The sequence below is a fragment of the Strix uralensis genome, chromosome 1 (genome assembly GCF_047716275.1).
Source record: "Strix uralensis isolate ZFMK-TIS-50842 chromosome 1, bStrUra1, whole genome shotgun sequence".
Taxonomy (NCBI): Eukaryota; Metazoa; Chordata; class Aves; order Strigiformes; family Strigidae; genus Strix; species Strix uralensis.
Genome location: NC_133972.1, coordinates 62,331,527 through 62,344,018, shown reverse-complemented (window position 1 = coordinate 62,344,018; position 12,492 = coordinate 62,331,527). Strand labels below are relative to the sequence as shown.

Sequence of the window (12,492 nt, the reverse complement as noted above, 5' to 3'; positions counted from 1 at the left end):
AGAGTGACAGTGCTACCTAGTGCTCAGTCAGGGTAAAGGCAGCTCTCTGAACTGACACGGTATTCAAAATTGCTGAATTTATTTTTAGCTTAAAGAGATATCCGTGGAAACAAGTACCTGTGGATGAGCGTGCCCAGAACATCAGTGCTCTTGCAGATCAGCAGGGCCGTACTCTGTGTGACACGGCACACGAGGCATGCAGGGCCAGTGTGGTGACCTATGTGGTCTTCCTCCTGTAAAAAACCTTTTTAACTGTTGCAGAAGATGTGAGAGAAGACATGGGTGGTTCTGCTGAATCCTTGGGGCTGTGGGAAGAGAGGAGCAGCTCCATCGTGAGCCTGTCCAGTTCAGCCCTGCTGTAGAGCGGTATGTGAGCTACAGATGCCCATCTCAATGACAGATCCTTTCTTCTCATCTCATCTTGCATACGGAGGTGGAAAGCTGAGCACTTTTAAAGGAAGACAGTAGGAAGTCAAAGGTGGCAGAAAAGCAGTAAGGAGGGACAAAAGGTGGAAGAGATCAGTTACAACAGCTGAGGATAAAACAAATACATTCTGTCCCAGCCTCCATGTCTCTTGGTAATGGCTAGGAAGTGTTGCTCCCAGCTGTCAGGAGACTGTGAGGATAATAAAAATGTGTCTGCATTTATTGATGGGAGGGAAGAATAAATAGAATCCAGTCTTTCTTTTTAGAAAGTGTCTGCCGTGTTGTTGTTGAACTTACTCCAATCAGGTTGGATCACTCACTGGAGATGATGTTGGTTAGGAAAGTTTACACTTTCTTTTTACATAGATCCTTTTTTAGCAGCTTCGTATGGACTGCTACTCCTAATCCCAAACTCACTGATGAACTGAATGTGTGGTCTATTAGGTAGTTCATTTACTTCAGTGAAAGAAATTAAGGAGAAAACTTTTATTTCCCACGTGTCTCCTATAATTGAAATGAGTTCTTGCTCCAGTCTCAACTCCTGCCTGCTTGGTTTTCATATCCCAGTGCTCTGTTATCTCCCTTTTAACTTCTTCCTCTCTGTGTAACCTCTTGAGAGTTTTGGTGTCAAAGATGTTTGCTTTCTGCAAGCCATCTCTTGCTTTCTACTCATGGATGTCCTGCTGCTTGTCTCAAGGCTCTTTGTCTTGCAGTGAAGCTTCACTAGAGATTATTGGGCTGCTGTTATCATACAGGCTATTCCAATATTATTGTAAATATTACTGATATTGTAAAAGTGTAGGTTTAATTACAGAGTGTGTGTAAAGGAGAAATTTGATGGTAGTGTAGGTCTGCAGGCCTAAAGAAACGTCTGCAGAGGGAATGGTCATTTTATGATTAGTCACTGGTAATAGTTCAGTTGCAGAAAAAAACAGAGCTGCTGATTTTTTTATGTTGTTGAATTAAATAGTATGTTTTAAAACAGTTTGTAGGCAAACTCTTAATCAAAAGCATGAGTGATCATGAAATGCTGGTTTTGTTCCATTTTCCATTCAGCACAAGATTTGTATCTTCCCATGGCATTGCCTAAGGAAGCAGAAAAAGGAAATAATCAAGATCAGTATGAGCTCTATGTTGCCTAAATCCTTTCCATATAAAATACTCCTCCTCAGCCTAAACCAGTTTTTTATTTTTAATGCTGGGTATATGTCAGAATGTAATCTCTGTTCCCCAGAATTGAATGGGAACATGCCCAGAATACCTCTGATCTCAAGTTAGTCTCAGGAAGTGCTGTACAGTGGATCTGTATACCTGAATCCGTAAAGTAACCAGTCATTTGAAATCCCTTGGAAGTTTTATTGTATGTATTGTCAATCCTTTACACCTGAGTGGATCCGAGAAGGGGTTTTCATCCTCTGGTGAACATCTGACTAGGTCAATTTAAAGAGAAGATGTGAATGAAGTTGTTTTCTCAGAGCTGTGATGTTTGGGAGGATTGTGATATTTCAGTTTAGGAATTCATGGTAGAAGGAGAATTCTAGGGGAGCACAGTGTGACAATAGGGAAAGCTCCTGGGGAGGAAACGTTTTAAGTGGGAGGCCAAGTGGTGCTCGGTAGAACCAGCTTATCTCCAGAGGCAGTGCTCCATGGCCGGTCATTCCCTGCCTCCCCTGCCTGGCCTTTCAAAATCAGTAGGTTACAGAATAATACTAATTTCAAATCAAATTCCTAATGAGGCATGATACTTTTGGAAAGATAGACTCATATTTTTATCATTATAATGGAGGTCATAAGACTAAGGATTACTTTAGTATGATGTGGTGTTTGAAAATGAGAGAACATCTGTCATTTAGTACTATATGAAGACCTGTCTGATGCTCTTACCTTCTTTGTGATACTACCTCAGGTCTAAAACCAACACACTGAATTAGTTTTTCAGAAATGTATATTGAGTTTGCATGGCAAGGTTTTGGTAGTAGGGCGGGGCTACAAGGGGTGGCTTCTGTGAGAAGCTGCCAGAAGCTTCCCCTGTGTCTGTCAGAGCCAATGTCAGTCGGCTCCAAGAAGGACCTGTCGCTGGCCAGGGCCAAGCCCATCAGCGACAGTGGTAGCACGCCTCTGAAATAACGTATTTAAGAAAGAGTAAAAACTGCTGTGCAATGTCAGCTGGGAGAGGAGTGAGAATGTGTGAGAGCAACAACTTTGCAGACACCAAGGTCAGTGAGAAGGAGGGTGTGCTCCAGGCGCTGGAGCAGAGATTCCCCTGCAGCCTGTGGTGCAGCCCATGTTGAGGCAGGCTGTGCCCCTGCAGCCCTTGGAGGTCCATGGTGGGGCAGAGATCCACCTGCAGCCTGGGGGAGCCCATGCTGGAACAGGTGGGTGTCTGAAGGAGGCTTTGACCCCGTGGAAGGCCCACGCTAAAGCAGGCTCCTGACAGGACCTGTGGACTGGAGCCCACGCTGGAGCAGGTTTGCTGGCAGGACTTGTGACCCTGTGGGGGGACCCACACTAGAGCAGTCTGTTCCTGAAGGACTGCACCCCATGGAGGGGACCCATGCTGGAGCAGTTCATAAAGAACTGCAGCATGTGGAAAGGACTGACATTGGAGAAGTTTGTGGAGGACTGTCTCCTGTGAGAGGGACCCCATGCTGCAGCAGGGGAAAAGTGTGAGGAGTCCTCCCCCTGAGGAGGAAGGAGCAGGAGAGACAACAGGTGATAAACTGACTGCGACCCCCATTCCCTGTCCCCCTGTGTTGCTCAGGAGGAGGTAGAGAACTCAGGAGTAAAGTTGAGCCTGGGAAGAAGGGAGGCCTGGGAAGAAGGGAGGGGTGGGGAGAAGGTGTTTTTAATATTGGGGTTAATTCCTCATTATCCTACTCTGTATGATTGGCCATAAATTAATTTCCCCATGTTGAGTCTGTTTTACCTGTGGTGGTAATTGGTGAATGATCTCTTCCTGTCCTTGTCTCAACCCATGAGTCTTTGATTATATTTTCCCTCCCCTGTCCAGCTGAGGAGGGGTGTGATAGAGCGGCTTTGGTGGGCATTTAGCATCTAGCCGGGGTCAACCCATCACAAAATGCCATTAATCTGTGGTGCTTACTGTATCTGAACATTATTGAAAGAAGTATTTAATAGAGATTTGAAGGTATCTGTCTCCACGTAGCACATTACTCAAGCATTAGAGTACAAACCAGAAGTCATCTAGATTTTGTAAAGAAAAAAACCCAAAACTTACCACCAGTAGTGTGCAAGGCATTTGTGTTGTGGCACTCGGGGTATCAGCCATAGCACGAGCTGTTAAGGATTTGGCAGTGGAACAGGTCATTGGTGTGGTCCTCTGTAGCAATCCTTTGGTATTTTTGGAAATTGGTGTTGCAGGAGGGCTAGCACTTCTCACAAAGGACTGATATATTTACAGAGAGTTGTAGGTCCGTTTGGCTTTGGCTCAAATGATGGATAAACAAGATTCTGAGCAACCAAGGATCTTGTAAGTCTTGCCCATATTAAACCTTGTCAAGCAGAAATATTTTCTTCAGGACTAAAAATTGTTGTGCTTCCTACTAATTGTCACACACTGTGGATTTCTTTATCTTATTTTTCCCCTCTCAGATCTGTATTCTCACCTTACTTTGGCAGTGATCTTCTCAGCCTCTTGCTGTTTTAGTTAGCTCTTGCTTCAAGGCTTGGTGATCTGTAGGAGAGGCATCCATAATTTCATGCTTCACATGGAAGTTTTAACTTCACTGAGGTCAGTAGTCCAAAAATTCCACAGGTTACGCAAAAAAATGTGTTTTCTTCAAACTATCGCTGTTAACATCATCTAAGTGCAGGATCAGCTCTAAACCGTGTATCATCCCAAATTCAAAGAGACAGAAATAATCCAGTAGGATGGGTATGCAGTTATTTTACTTAAGGTTTCTGCTAAAGTGGAACACCCATTTGCATTCCCAGCTGATAACTCATCTGCTCAGGGTGGGATAGCAGCAGCTCAGGACCTGCACACTCTGGCAAAATTGCACCTACTTGCTCTGTGCCTGACAGTTCTGTTAAGCATAAAACTCAGAGTTGAAATAATAATGCAGATAAGTAGATATTGTCCCAAAATCAGAACATAAATTTTCAAGAAATCTTTGTTAGGAGGATGAATAATGTTCATACTTGCAAGTCATGATAGATGAGGGTTCATTTGAAAACACAATGTAGATCACGATTTATGTTGAGATATTAAAAATCTTTGTCAGCAAAGATATTTATGGTGATATTTCAGGCCATTGTGGTCATATCATCAAAGTGATTTAGCTTAGTAATTGTCTTTTTTCTTGCTAAAATAAAACCAGAACTTTTTTTAATACCTAAATAAGGTGTATATACCTAATATACCTAAACAAACATGAAGTGACTCTGCATCGTTTTCACTACCATGGTTTGAGCACAGTGGAGGCTGAGAATTTGTATTAAAACAGTTTGAATTAAAATTTTTTTGACAGTTTCTAACTGGAGAAGTATCATTTGTGTAGCATTAGTTTATCCTTTCATTTTGCAGTCCTTAATTCTCTCTCTTGTTAAAGCATGGGCATGTGTAACTGCAGTAGTTGAGAAGAACCTGGTGCTAGAAGTTACTGCCTTACCCTGGGCTGTTTAATGGATGGTATTTAGGTAGTTCAGCGAAGGATCAGATGGGTTGGAGTTTTGTTTCCACAGTTGTCTGTATTGACAAGTGAAATTAAGTCTGATAAAGATACTTTTCAATAGACTTACCCAAGAATTGATGCCTTGTTGCCAAAGCAATTGAGTATTGAAATTAAAATGAATTTAGTGCTTTGATTGCATTTTTTTCTTTGGAAAATAAAGCCGTAATACAGCATAAGAACAGGCTGTGACATAATACCCAAACTAGTCAGTCAGTAAACTTTAGTAATTCATATGAAAGTATAAATAAGTTATCTATAATAATATTTAGATACTTTGCCTAATTTTGCTAGTAAGTCTGCACTATACCAGAATATCTTCTTTTAGTCAATTTTTTTATATGCTGATTAATGAGCAGCTTCTTAATAATTTATCATTATAGTATAAACTGCAAAATCACATTTTGCTTTTGTGCATCTCCAGAATATTAATGCACTAATAGCTCAGTTCTTGTGGAAAAAGTTACTAAATGCAGCTTCTCTTCCTCAGTTGATCACAACAGGGCTCTGGAGCATAAAGCATTGGGAGAATCTCCTGTGGTAGTTGAGTGAGACCTGGCGTTGTTGTGAGGATTGGTTGTCAGCAGGAGGGCTGAAGATGGTTGAGGAGAGGGGAGAGAAATGGGTGACAACAGGACATGCAGGGTACCGCTGAAGGGATGTGTCCCAGGTTCCTTTCCAGCTCTTTTCCAACTGTTCTCTGAAATAGTTGTCCTTTCAGTGATTCAGACAGTTTTTTTCTCATATTAAGTGTCAAGTTCTTTGAAAGGAACAGATCTACTACTTTTTTTTTTTTAACTGCACTTCAGAGATTCTTTTTTTTCCCACTCTTACAAGTCTCTTGTTTCTAAATCTTATTTAATGGCTGGGATTAATTCTTAGTCTTCAAAGTTTAGTGATAGGATTTACCTGGTCCTTGGTTCTTTTCTAGCTAGAAAACTGATGTCGAAGAATGTGTATTAGATACAGTTCTATAAATCATAATGAAGTGACCAGTAAAGGAGAAGAACACAAACTTTAGCAGATAGCCTCCAGAAGAGCTGAGCTTTGTCCAGGGTCTTTCATTGGCACTTTCTGCAGCGTGACTGTATTCTTGTTGGTAGAATGTGCTTAACTTTGTCAAGAGCTTTCTGATTAAGAAAACAAAAATCATCTGCCATGTGTTCTACTTTTTTTACAGCTAAATCCCATTCCTACCAGCTGAGAAACCAAGAAGTTACAGTGACTTAGCTAAATCTTTACATCACAGCAGCTTTCCAAAAACTATACAGTGCAGATTAACCTGCTGTGCTTATCAAGTTTGCTGAAACCTTTTAACTTTTCCTCAGCTTTCACTTTGAAATCACAGGAGTGATGGAAGTATTAAACTTCTGTGATTTTCCTGGTGGGAGGGAGGTTTCCTGTCAATTACAAGAAGGTGCAAAATAGCTACTGCCAAAATTAATTAGTTCAAAATCACAGGTAGATAAGTTACAGAAAGAACCTAGAGCTGAATTGTCTGGCTTAGATATGAAGAAATATGACTATAGGGTGTCGCAGCTCTTGCTAAATAAGCATCTTACCAACGTGAGTCTTACCTCTTCAAAAAAAGATGTAAGTAGGTAATTTTAATAGCAAATTTCATCTAGGCATTTGACATCTTGCTTAAAATGCTGCATTAGCTTGAACAAACAGGGAACACATTAGTTGAATTAAAAATTCTTTCACTGAGAGATCTCAAAAGTATGTTACCCTTAAAATGTATCAACAAGTGGGGTTGTATATGGTTTCCTAAGGAGTAGTTGTTTGTCTAAAGATAAGTGGTGGTACTTTAGTAGTCTAGATGATGATACAGAGTTTTTGCAGGTAAAGTTTAAAATCCTGGAGACTGACCACCAGAGTGCTGGAATCATCCAAATGTGTGAGGATGCTGCTGAGTTCCAGGGGAGATGCAGGAGCAGAGAATTATCTTTATACTTACCCATTGGGAGGTTATAATGAAATATATATAATGAAATATTTCTATATAGAAAAGTTTTAAAGTCTCTCTTTATATATGTGTGCGTGTATATATTTGTATGTGTAAGTATATATATATATAAAAAAATACATATAAAGCTCAGTACAAAACTGGATTGGCTTTATGTAGAAACTTATGCACAGAGAGCAATGTTAGTAATTCTTTAATTCTGCATCCGAAGTTGTAAGAACAGTTGGAAACTGGAACCTCAATCAGAACAATTCTGTCTTGAATGTATGCAGCATAGGCCATTAAATATCCAGAACTTGCCATGAGATGCTGGAATCACTGTGACATGGAGCTTTAAAATTACACTTCCGAAGCCTTCAGAAGATCTGTTTTAACCTAGTTCCTGTGAAATCTGTGGCCTGTGTTCACAGGCAGTGAGATGACAGGATCATAGCATCTCCATCCTGAATATTCTGTGATGCTGAATAGTCGTATGTTCTCACTGATTGTTGGGTGTGTACCTACTGAACGTGTAAAACTTCATCTTGAATTTCTCAAGTGTCTTTTTGAAAAATACGCTATTATAACTGAAGCTCTAACTCAGAGCATCAAATTCAGTCTTAGTAAGTCTGATAACTTCTCATTACCAAGGCCACAGGACTGCTCTCTGGGATCATCTTGGCATTACCTGGGCTTCCTGCTGCAGCAGGGAGCAAGGACATGAGTTCTCCAAAGCCCTGACTGAGGTGTGCTGTAGTTGTGGAGACCTCAGTACTACACAGGGGGTTTTTTGATAGTTACAGCATTGTGAAATGCTGCTCTCATGGTATGGGAAGCACGTTATCAGATGGACTTGTCTGGGTAGGTGAGTGTTGCATGGTGTCCTGTTACTAGCAGGACTTGGAAGTGGTGACCCGAGTCATCTCATCGGGATTGTGTGGTGGTTAGTGTCTGTCAAAAGCTAGCCACTGTTTTAAAACAGTGTGAGGATATGCAGTTTAGAGATCAAAACCTACCACTTCTTTTTCCTGTTTCTGTCCTGTTTAAGCCGTGGAAAGCCTGTATCCTTTAATGTACATCAGATGAATGACTCCAGGTGCTTGTGTGTGAAGTTGAGCTCTGCCCAGTGAATGTTTCTTACTCGGTGGGAGTTTGGCCACAGAGTTTGGTTCATCTGTATGGATTGAATTGAAGAACTGTTGTTTTTGCTTAACGAGTGGTGGTCTGAGTTTTCCAGTTGGTACAGTTGCTTAATGCACCTGCTCAAACACCTTCAACTGGGTCTCCTCTCCTTCCATTCCTTGGACACCAATAAGAGAAATGAAGTATGTTTCTGAGAAGAGAAATATGGAAGAATTTCATTTGGTTTGGTGCAAAATGAAGGGTCTTTTAAAGTGGAACTTTGAATATTAAAAATATATTTTGGCATTTTGTCTCTGCAGAGTTTACAGATGCTTCCTCAACAACGGAAAGCCATAGCAAAATTCAAGGAGCCAGCACATGCTTTAGCATTTCAACAGAAATTCCACAGGTAAATAATTAAGTGCTTCTGCCGCCTCGGTTCCTTCCCTCCCTTCAAAAGATTAAATCAGTCTCCTCTGCTCAATGTTTCTCTTATTCCAATCAAGCATCTGTTTATTAGTGACCTTCATAGAACCTCCTTGTCTGTTGTCCACCCCTAGAATCAGTTCGAGTACCAGGTTTAAATTTCTTTTAACTTTTAACAGGCACATGATAGATCTGTCCCACATAAACGTGGCACTGATAGTTGAGTGATGTCTGCTGAGAGAAACCCTGACACTAACAGAAGTATACTGTGGAGCTACATGAGGCACAGTGGCAAAACCATCGGGTTGCAAAACCTTTCGGCTTAGTCTTTAATTGCTATGTTGAACTACAGAAAGCAGCAAGATGTTCTCCAGAAGAGCTGAACTTGAGAGGATCTGCAAAGGTGGAATTTCTGTTTGGTTTATTCACGTTCTGTTGTAACCACGTGGAAGTACAGATTTTTTTTTTTTCAAAATGCTTTCAATGCATGTAGACACTGTTCTTCAAGATCCTACTGTGTGACCACAGTGACTTGAGAGAGAACGTTTACATCGAAAGATTTAAAAACTTTCTTCATAGCAAAGAATATTTGATAATGGTTGCTCTTATCTTCAGTGCAAGGTATTTGAATGAAAACTCGCTTTTCTAAACAAAACACATTAGTTATGTTGTATATCTTGAGAGCACAGAAGGTATGCTTGCATAGATTTAAACGTGGTCTACTTCACTGAATAGCAGTATGCTGAGAAGTTTTGGAGGTGACACTGGAAAATTGTAGTTTTGTTCTTTGTAAATAAGCTAAGTCTGTCTTTGCATTTTTCTATTCCAACACAGACTTCCATCTTCTTCCAACTCCACTTACTCCATAAAACCCTGTGTAGGAATAACATTACTGTATTTTCCCTTGGTTTTTAAAAACAAGGATCTTTACCCTTCAGTAGCATCGTGGGGTTGTGAACTCCAAGTTGAAACTAGATGGTTTTAAATGACATTGCCAGATACAAGGAAAAAGAAATATTTGGTGGCTCACTTCAAAAATGTTACACAGGAAGAATGGCGCATTCCTAATAGTTCTTTTGGGCTAGTGTTTCAAGATTGCCTTATGCTTTATTTTGATTAATTTTTTTTTTCTTTGAGATTTATTTTGTGACTAATGCTGAACCATAAGAAACCCATAACCAAAAGGACTTGGTTTGATGTGTTGTTCCCAATAAATACAGGATTATAAGGACATTGTGAATCTGTTGGTGAACGTGACAGTTCCCAAAAATTACATGCAAACATTAAGGAGCTTATATTTTATTCAAAGTAAAATTCGTAATATTTCCTTTTGGTTAGAACCATCTAGATGGTGTTGCCAAAGGAACAATTTCTTCACTTACTTCCGAATAAACTTATTAAAATGTCATCTTTACATTGGATTCCAGTTTTTATGAACATTTCCTTAGTTTTTAGACTGTGAAGCTTTTGCCTCATCCCTTACTTTAAGCACTTCACCTACTATTTGACGGGGGGAACTTGCAGAAACCTTATAGGTTTGTTACCTGAGTGGCTGCAGAAGAACAGTATTGGTATGTAAGGAAACAGCTGCGAATGGGGTGCAAAATAGGCATGCCGAGTGTGGAAGGATGAACTGAGCAAGTTTATAGTGCCATAGATTATATTTTTTTAAAAAAAATTTAATGGTAATGAAGTCACAAAGACCTAATTGGCTTTCTTACAGTTTTAGACCAGATTTTCAATTAAGTAGAAATTAATCAAAATAGTGATTGAATAATAAGTACTGTCAAAAGTGTTGTAGGTAAAACTGCTCTTTGTTCATTGAAATAATACAGAGTAATGTGGTACTTTGGAAATACTGCACTGGGAAAAAAAATAAAAGAATACTCTAAGCCCATTTACAACTTAGTGACAAGACACAGTAGCATGAGAATTTTTGCATGGAATTGAGTTTTACACCCATCTGTATAGTTCCCCATTTATGCATAATATTTAATAACATCCAGTACAATTACTGTACATAAGGTGCTGTTAGTGCTTCAGGGTAGACCCAAGCCCAGGACAGAATGAGCCGCAGGTAGGAAGTGCATGGTGGGAGCAGACCCAGGAGACTCCTGTGAGGTGATCTGCCCAGTGCTGTTTAACCCCTCACACCATGAGTACTAGGACCCCTACGCTGCCTCCTCAGGTTATGTAATTTTTACTTTTAAGAAATAAATGCTTATCTTTAAAACAAGTCATTAAACAGTTATTCATCCCACTGTTAGGGAGCAGCTTCTCTGTAATGAGAAGGATGGAAAGTCATCTCAGAGTAGAGCGATAATAGTGCGTGTCTGGAAATCTGGGTTAGATGCAAATGCCAGACAGGCCAGCAGCTGAGTTCAGCAGTAGGAACATCTGCAGTTGATCAGCTGTCCTGTCAGAAGCAAACGTTATTGGGGTTAGAGGGTTTCTTGGAGCCGAAGAATATGGGTTTGATTCAAAAGTCAAAGAAGTTTTTAGAAACACTCCTGCTTTGGGTTTTGAATCCATCCCAAAGAGGCTGAGGTTCAGCCAACTTAAGTTTTAAGAATTTTTATTCAGTTGGGTTTCTTTAAAAAAAAATTTTGAGACAAATGTGTGGCTTTGGAATAAAGACATGAAATCGCCTCGGATCTATTTAAATGTAGGAGGCAACGTAAGCAATGCCTGTTTAATGACTAGATGCATCCTTTTTAAAGGCAGTTGCAGTAGATTATTGCTTGTGCATAGGCAGGGTACGGGCAGATCGCTGGTGGTGATTTTAGCTGCTTATTGCAGTACCTGGGTATCTTACTACATGTAAATGTACTATATGTATGTATGTCTATATGCATTTTATTATACACATACATACATACTCACACCCTGTGTTGTCACCATATCTAATATCTTAAAAAACTCAGTAGCAAAAGTAGCAATTAGGTGAGTCATTTGTTAAAATGTTTGTGTTTTGTTAGTTCTCAAATCCTAACTTAAAAGTGGGTCTCTTGGCAATGATCAGTTTGGATGGTAACAGCTCTTTTGGATCCATTTGTTGTCTCCTCCTAAAAAAACCCGAAGGAAGTAGAGGTAAAGCTAGACAGATGTGTTCTTGCCATGTTCTCTTTCAGCACATAGTTAAATCTGAGCATCTTAAGTTAACTTTCTTGGAAGATCTGTTGCAACCATTATCTTGTTCTTTCTTTATCATGCATTCAAAATATGATGCAAAATGGAAAAAAAAAAGGCATTTAATGTAGTATGTAAATATTGACCTTTTAAAATTAAAATGTTACTCAAAGTGCTTACAGTCACCACATCTTAGCTACTTGTTAGTTTTGTGTTGTCTTATCTAAGTTTAATGGATACAGTTCCATAAATGTTGATGTGTTTTTGTGTATATCTTCAAATTTTTATAAAGATGCTAGTAAGTCAATACATATATCCTGATCTGTGTATTATTTGTTCACAGTTTTTATTAGCATAATTTTATAATTATTTTAATAGGCAACTCCTGTAGGTGATTATATGGAGCCAACTTTTTTTTTCAAATTATTTTGTTTTCATCTTGTAGCACTGGAGAATTCACTTTATAACTAACCATTTTGCCTTGACTAAAAGATTGGATTGGCCGTATGATCTGTGGTATTTTAGTAGAATGTTCTACTTTTTTTTAATTAAAAAAAAAAAAAAAATCTCTGTCCTTTAACTTACGAGGGGAGATACAGTGCACTGTCAGACCAAGGCATGAGGTTTCTAGGTTTGTTCCATTGTGCTGTACAGGTGCAAATTTGGTCTGTCATGTAACATTGTTCTCAAAAGTTTGGGATATTTTGGTTTTACACGTAATTCAAGTTGGTCATGTAACACGTTGGTTCA

At 39.5% G+C, this 12,492-nt stretch overlaps 1 protein-coding gene across 5 annotated transcripts in view; it reads left to right on the top strand.

Annotated features, from left to right (window-relative positions):
- Window positions 1-12,049, top strand: part of RBM33 (RNA binding motif protein 33) — a 102,798-nt gene extending 90,749 nt beyond the window's left edge. For all 5 annotated transcript variants that reach the window (XM_074868756.1, XM_074868765.1, XM_074868746.1 and 2 more), the window contains 2 exons: window positions 8,508-8,596; window positions 8,793-12,049. In XM_074868756.1, the coding sequence (XP_074724857.1) occupies window positions 8,508-8,596; window positions 8,793-8,841 (138 nt within the window). In that variant the 3' untranslated portion in view covers window positions 8,842-12,049. The remainder of the gene's footprint in view (window positions 1-8,507; window positions 8,597-8,792) is intronic.
- Window positions 12,050-12,492: the final 443 nt, after the last annotated feature.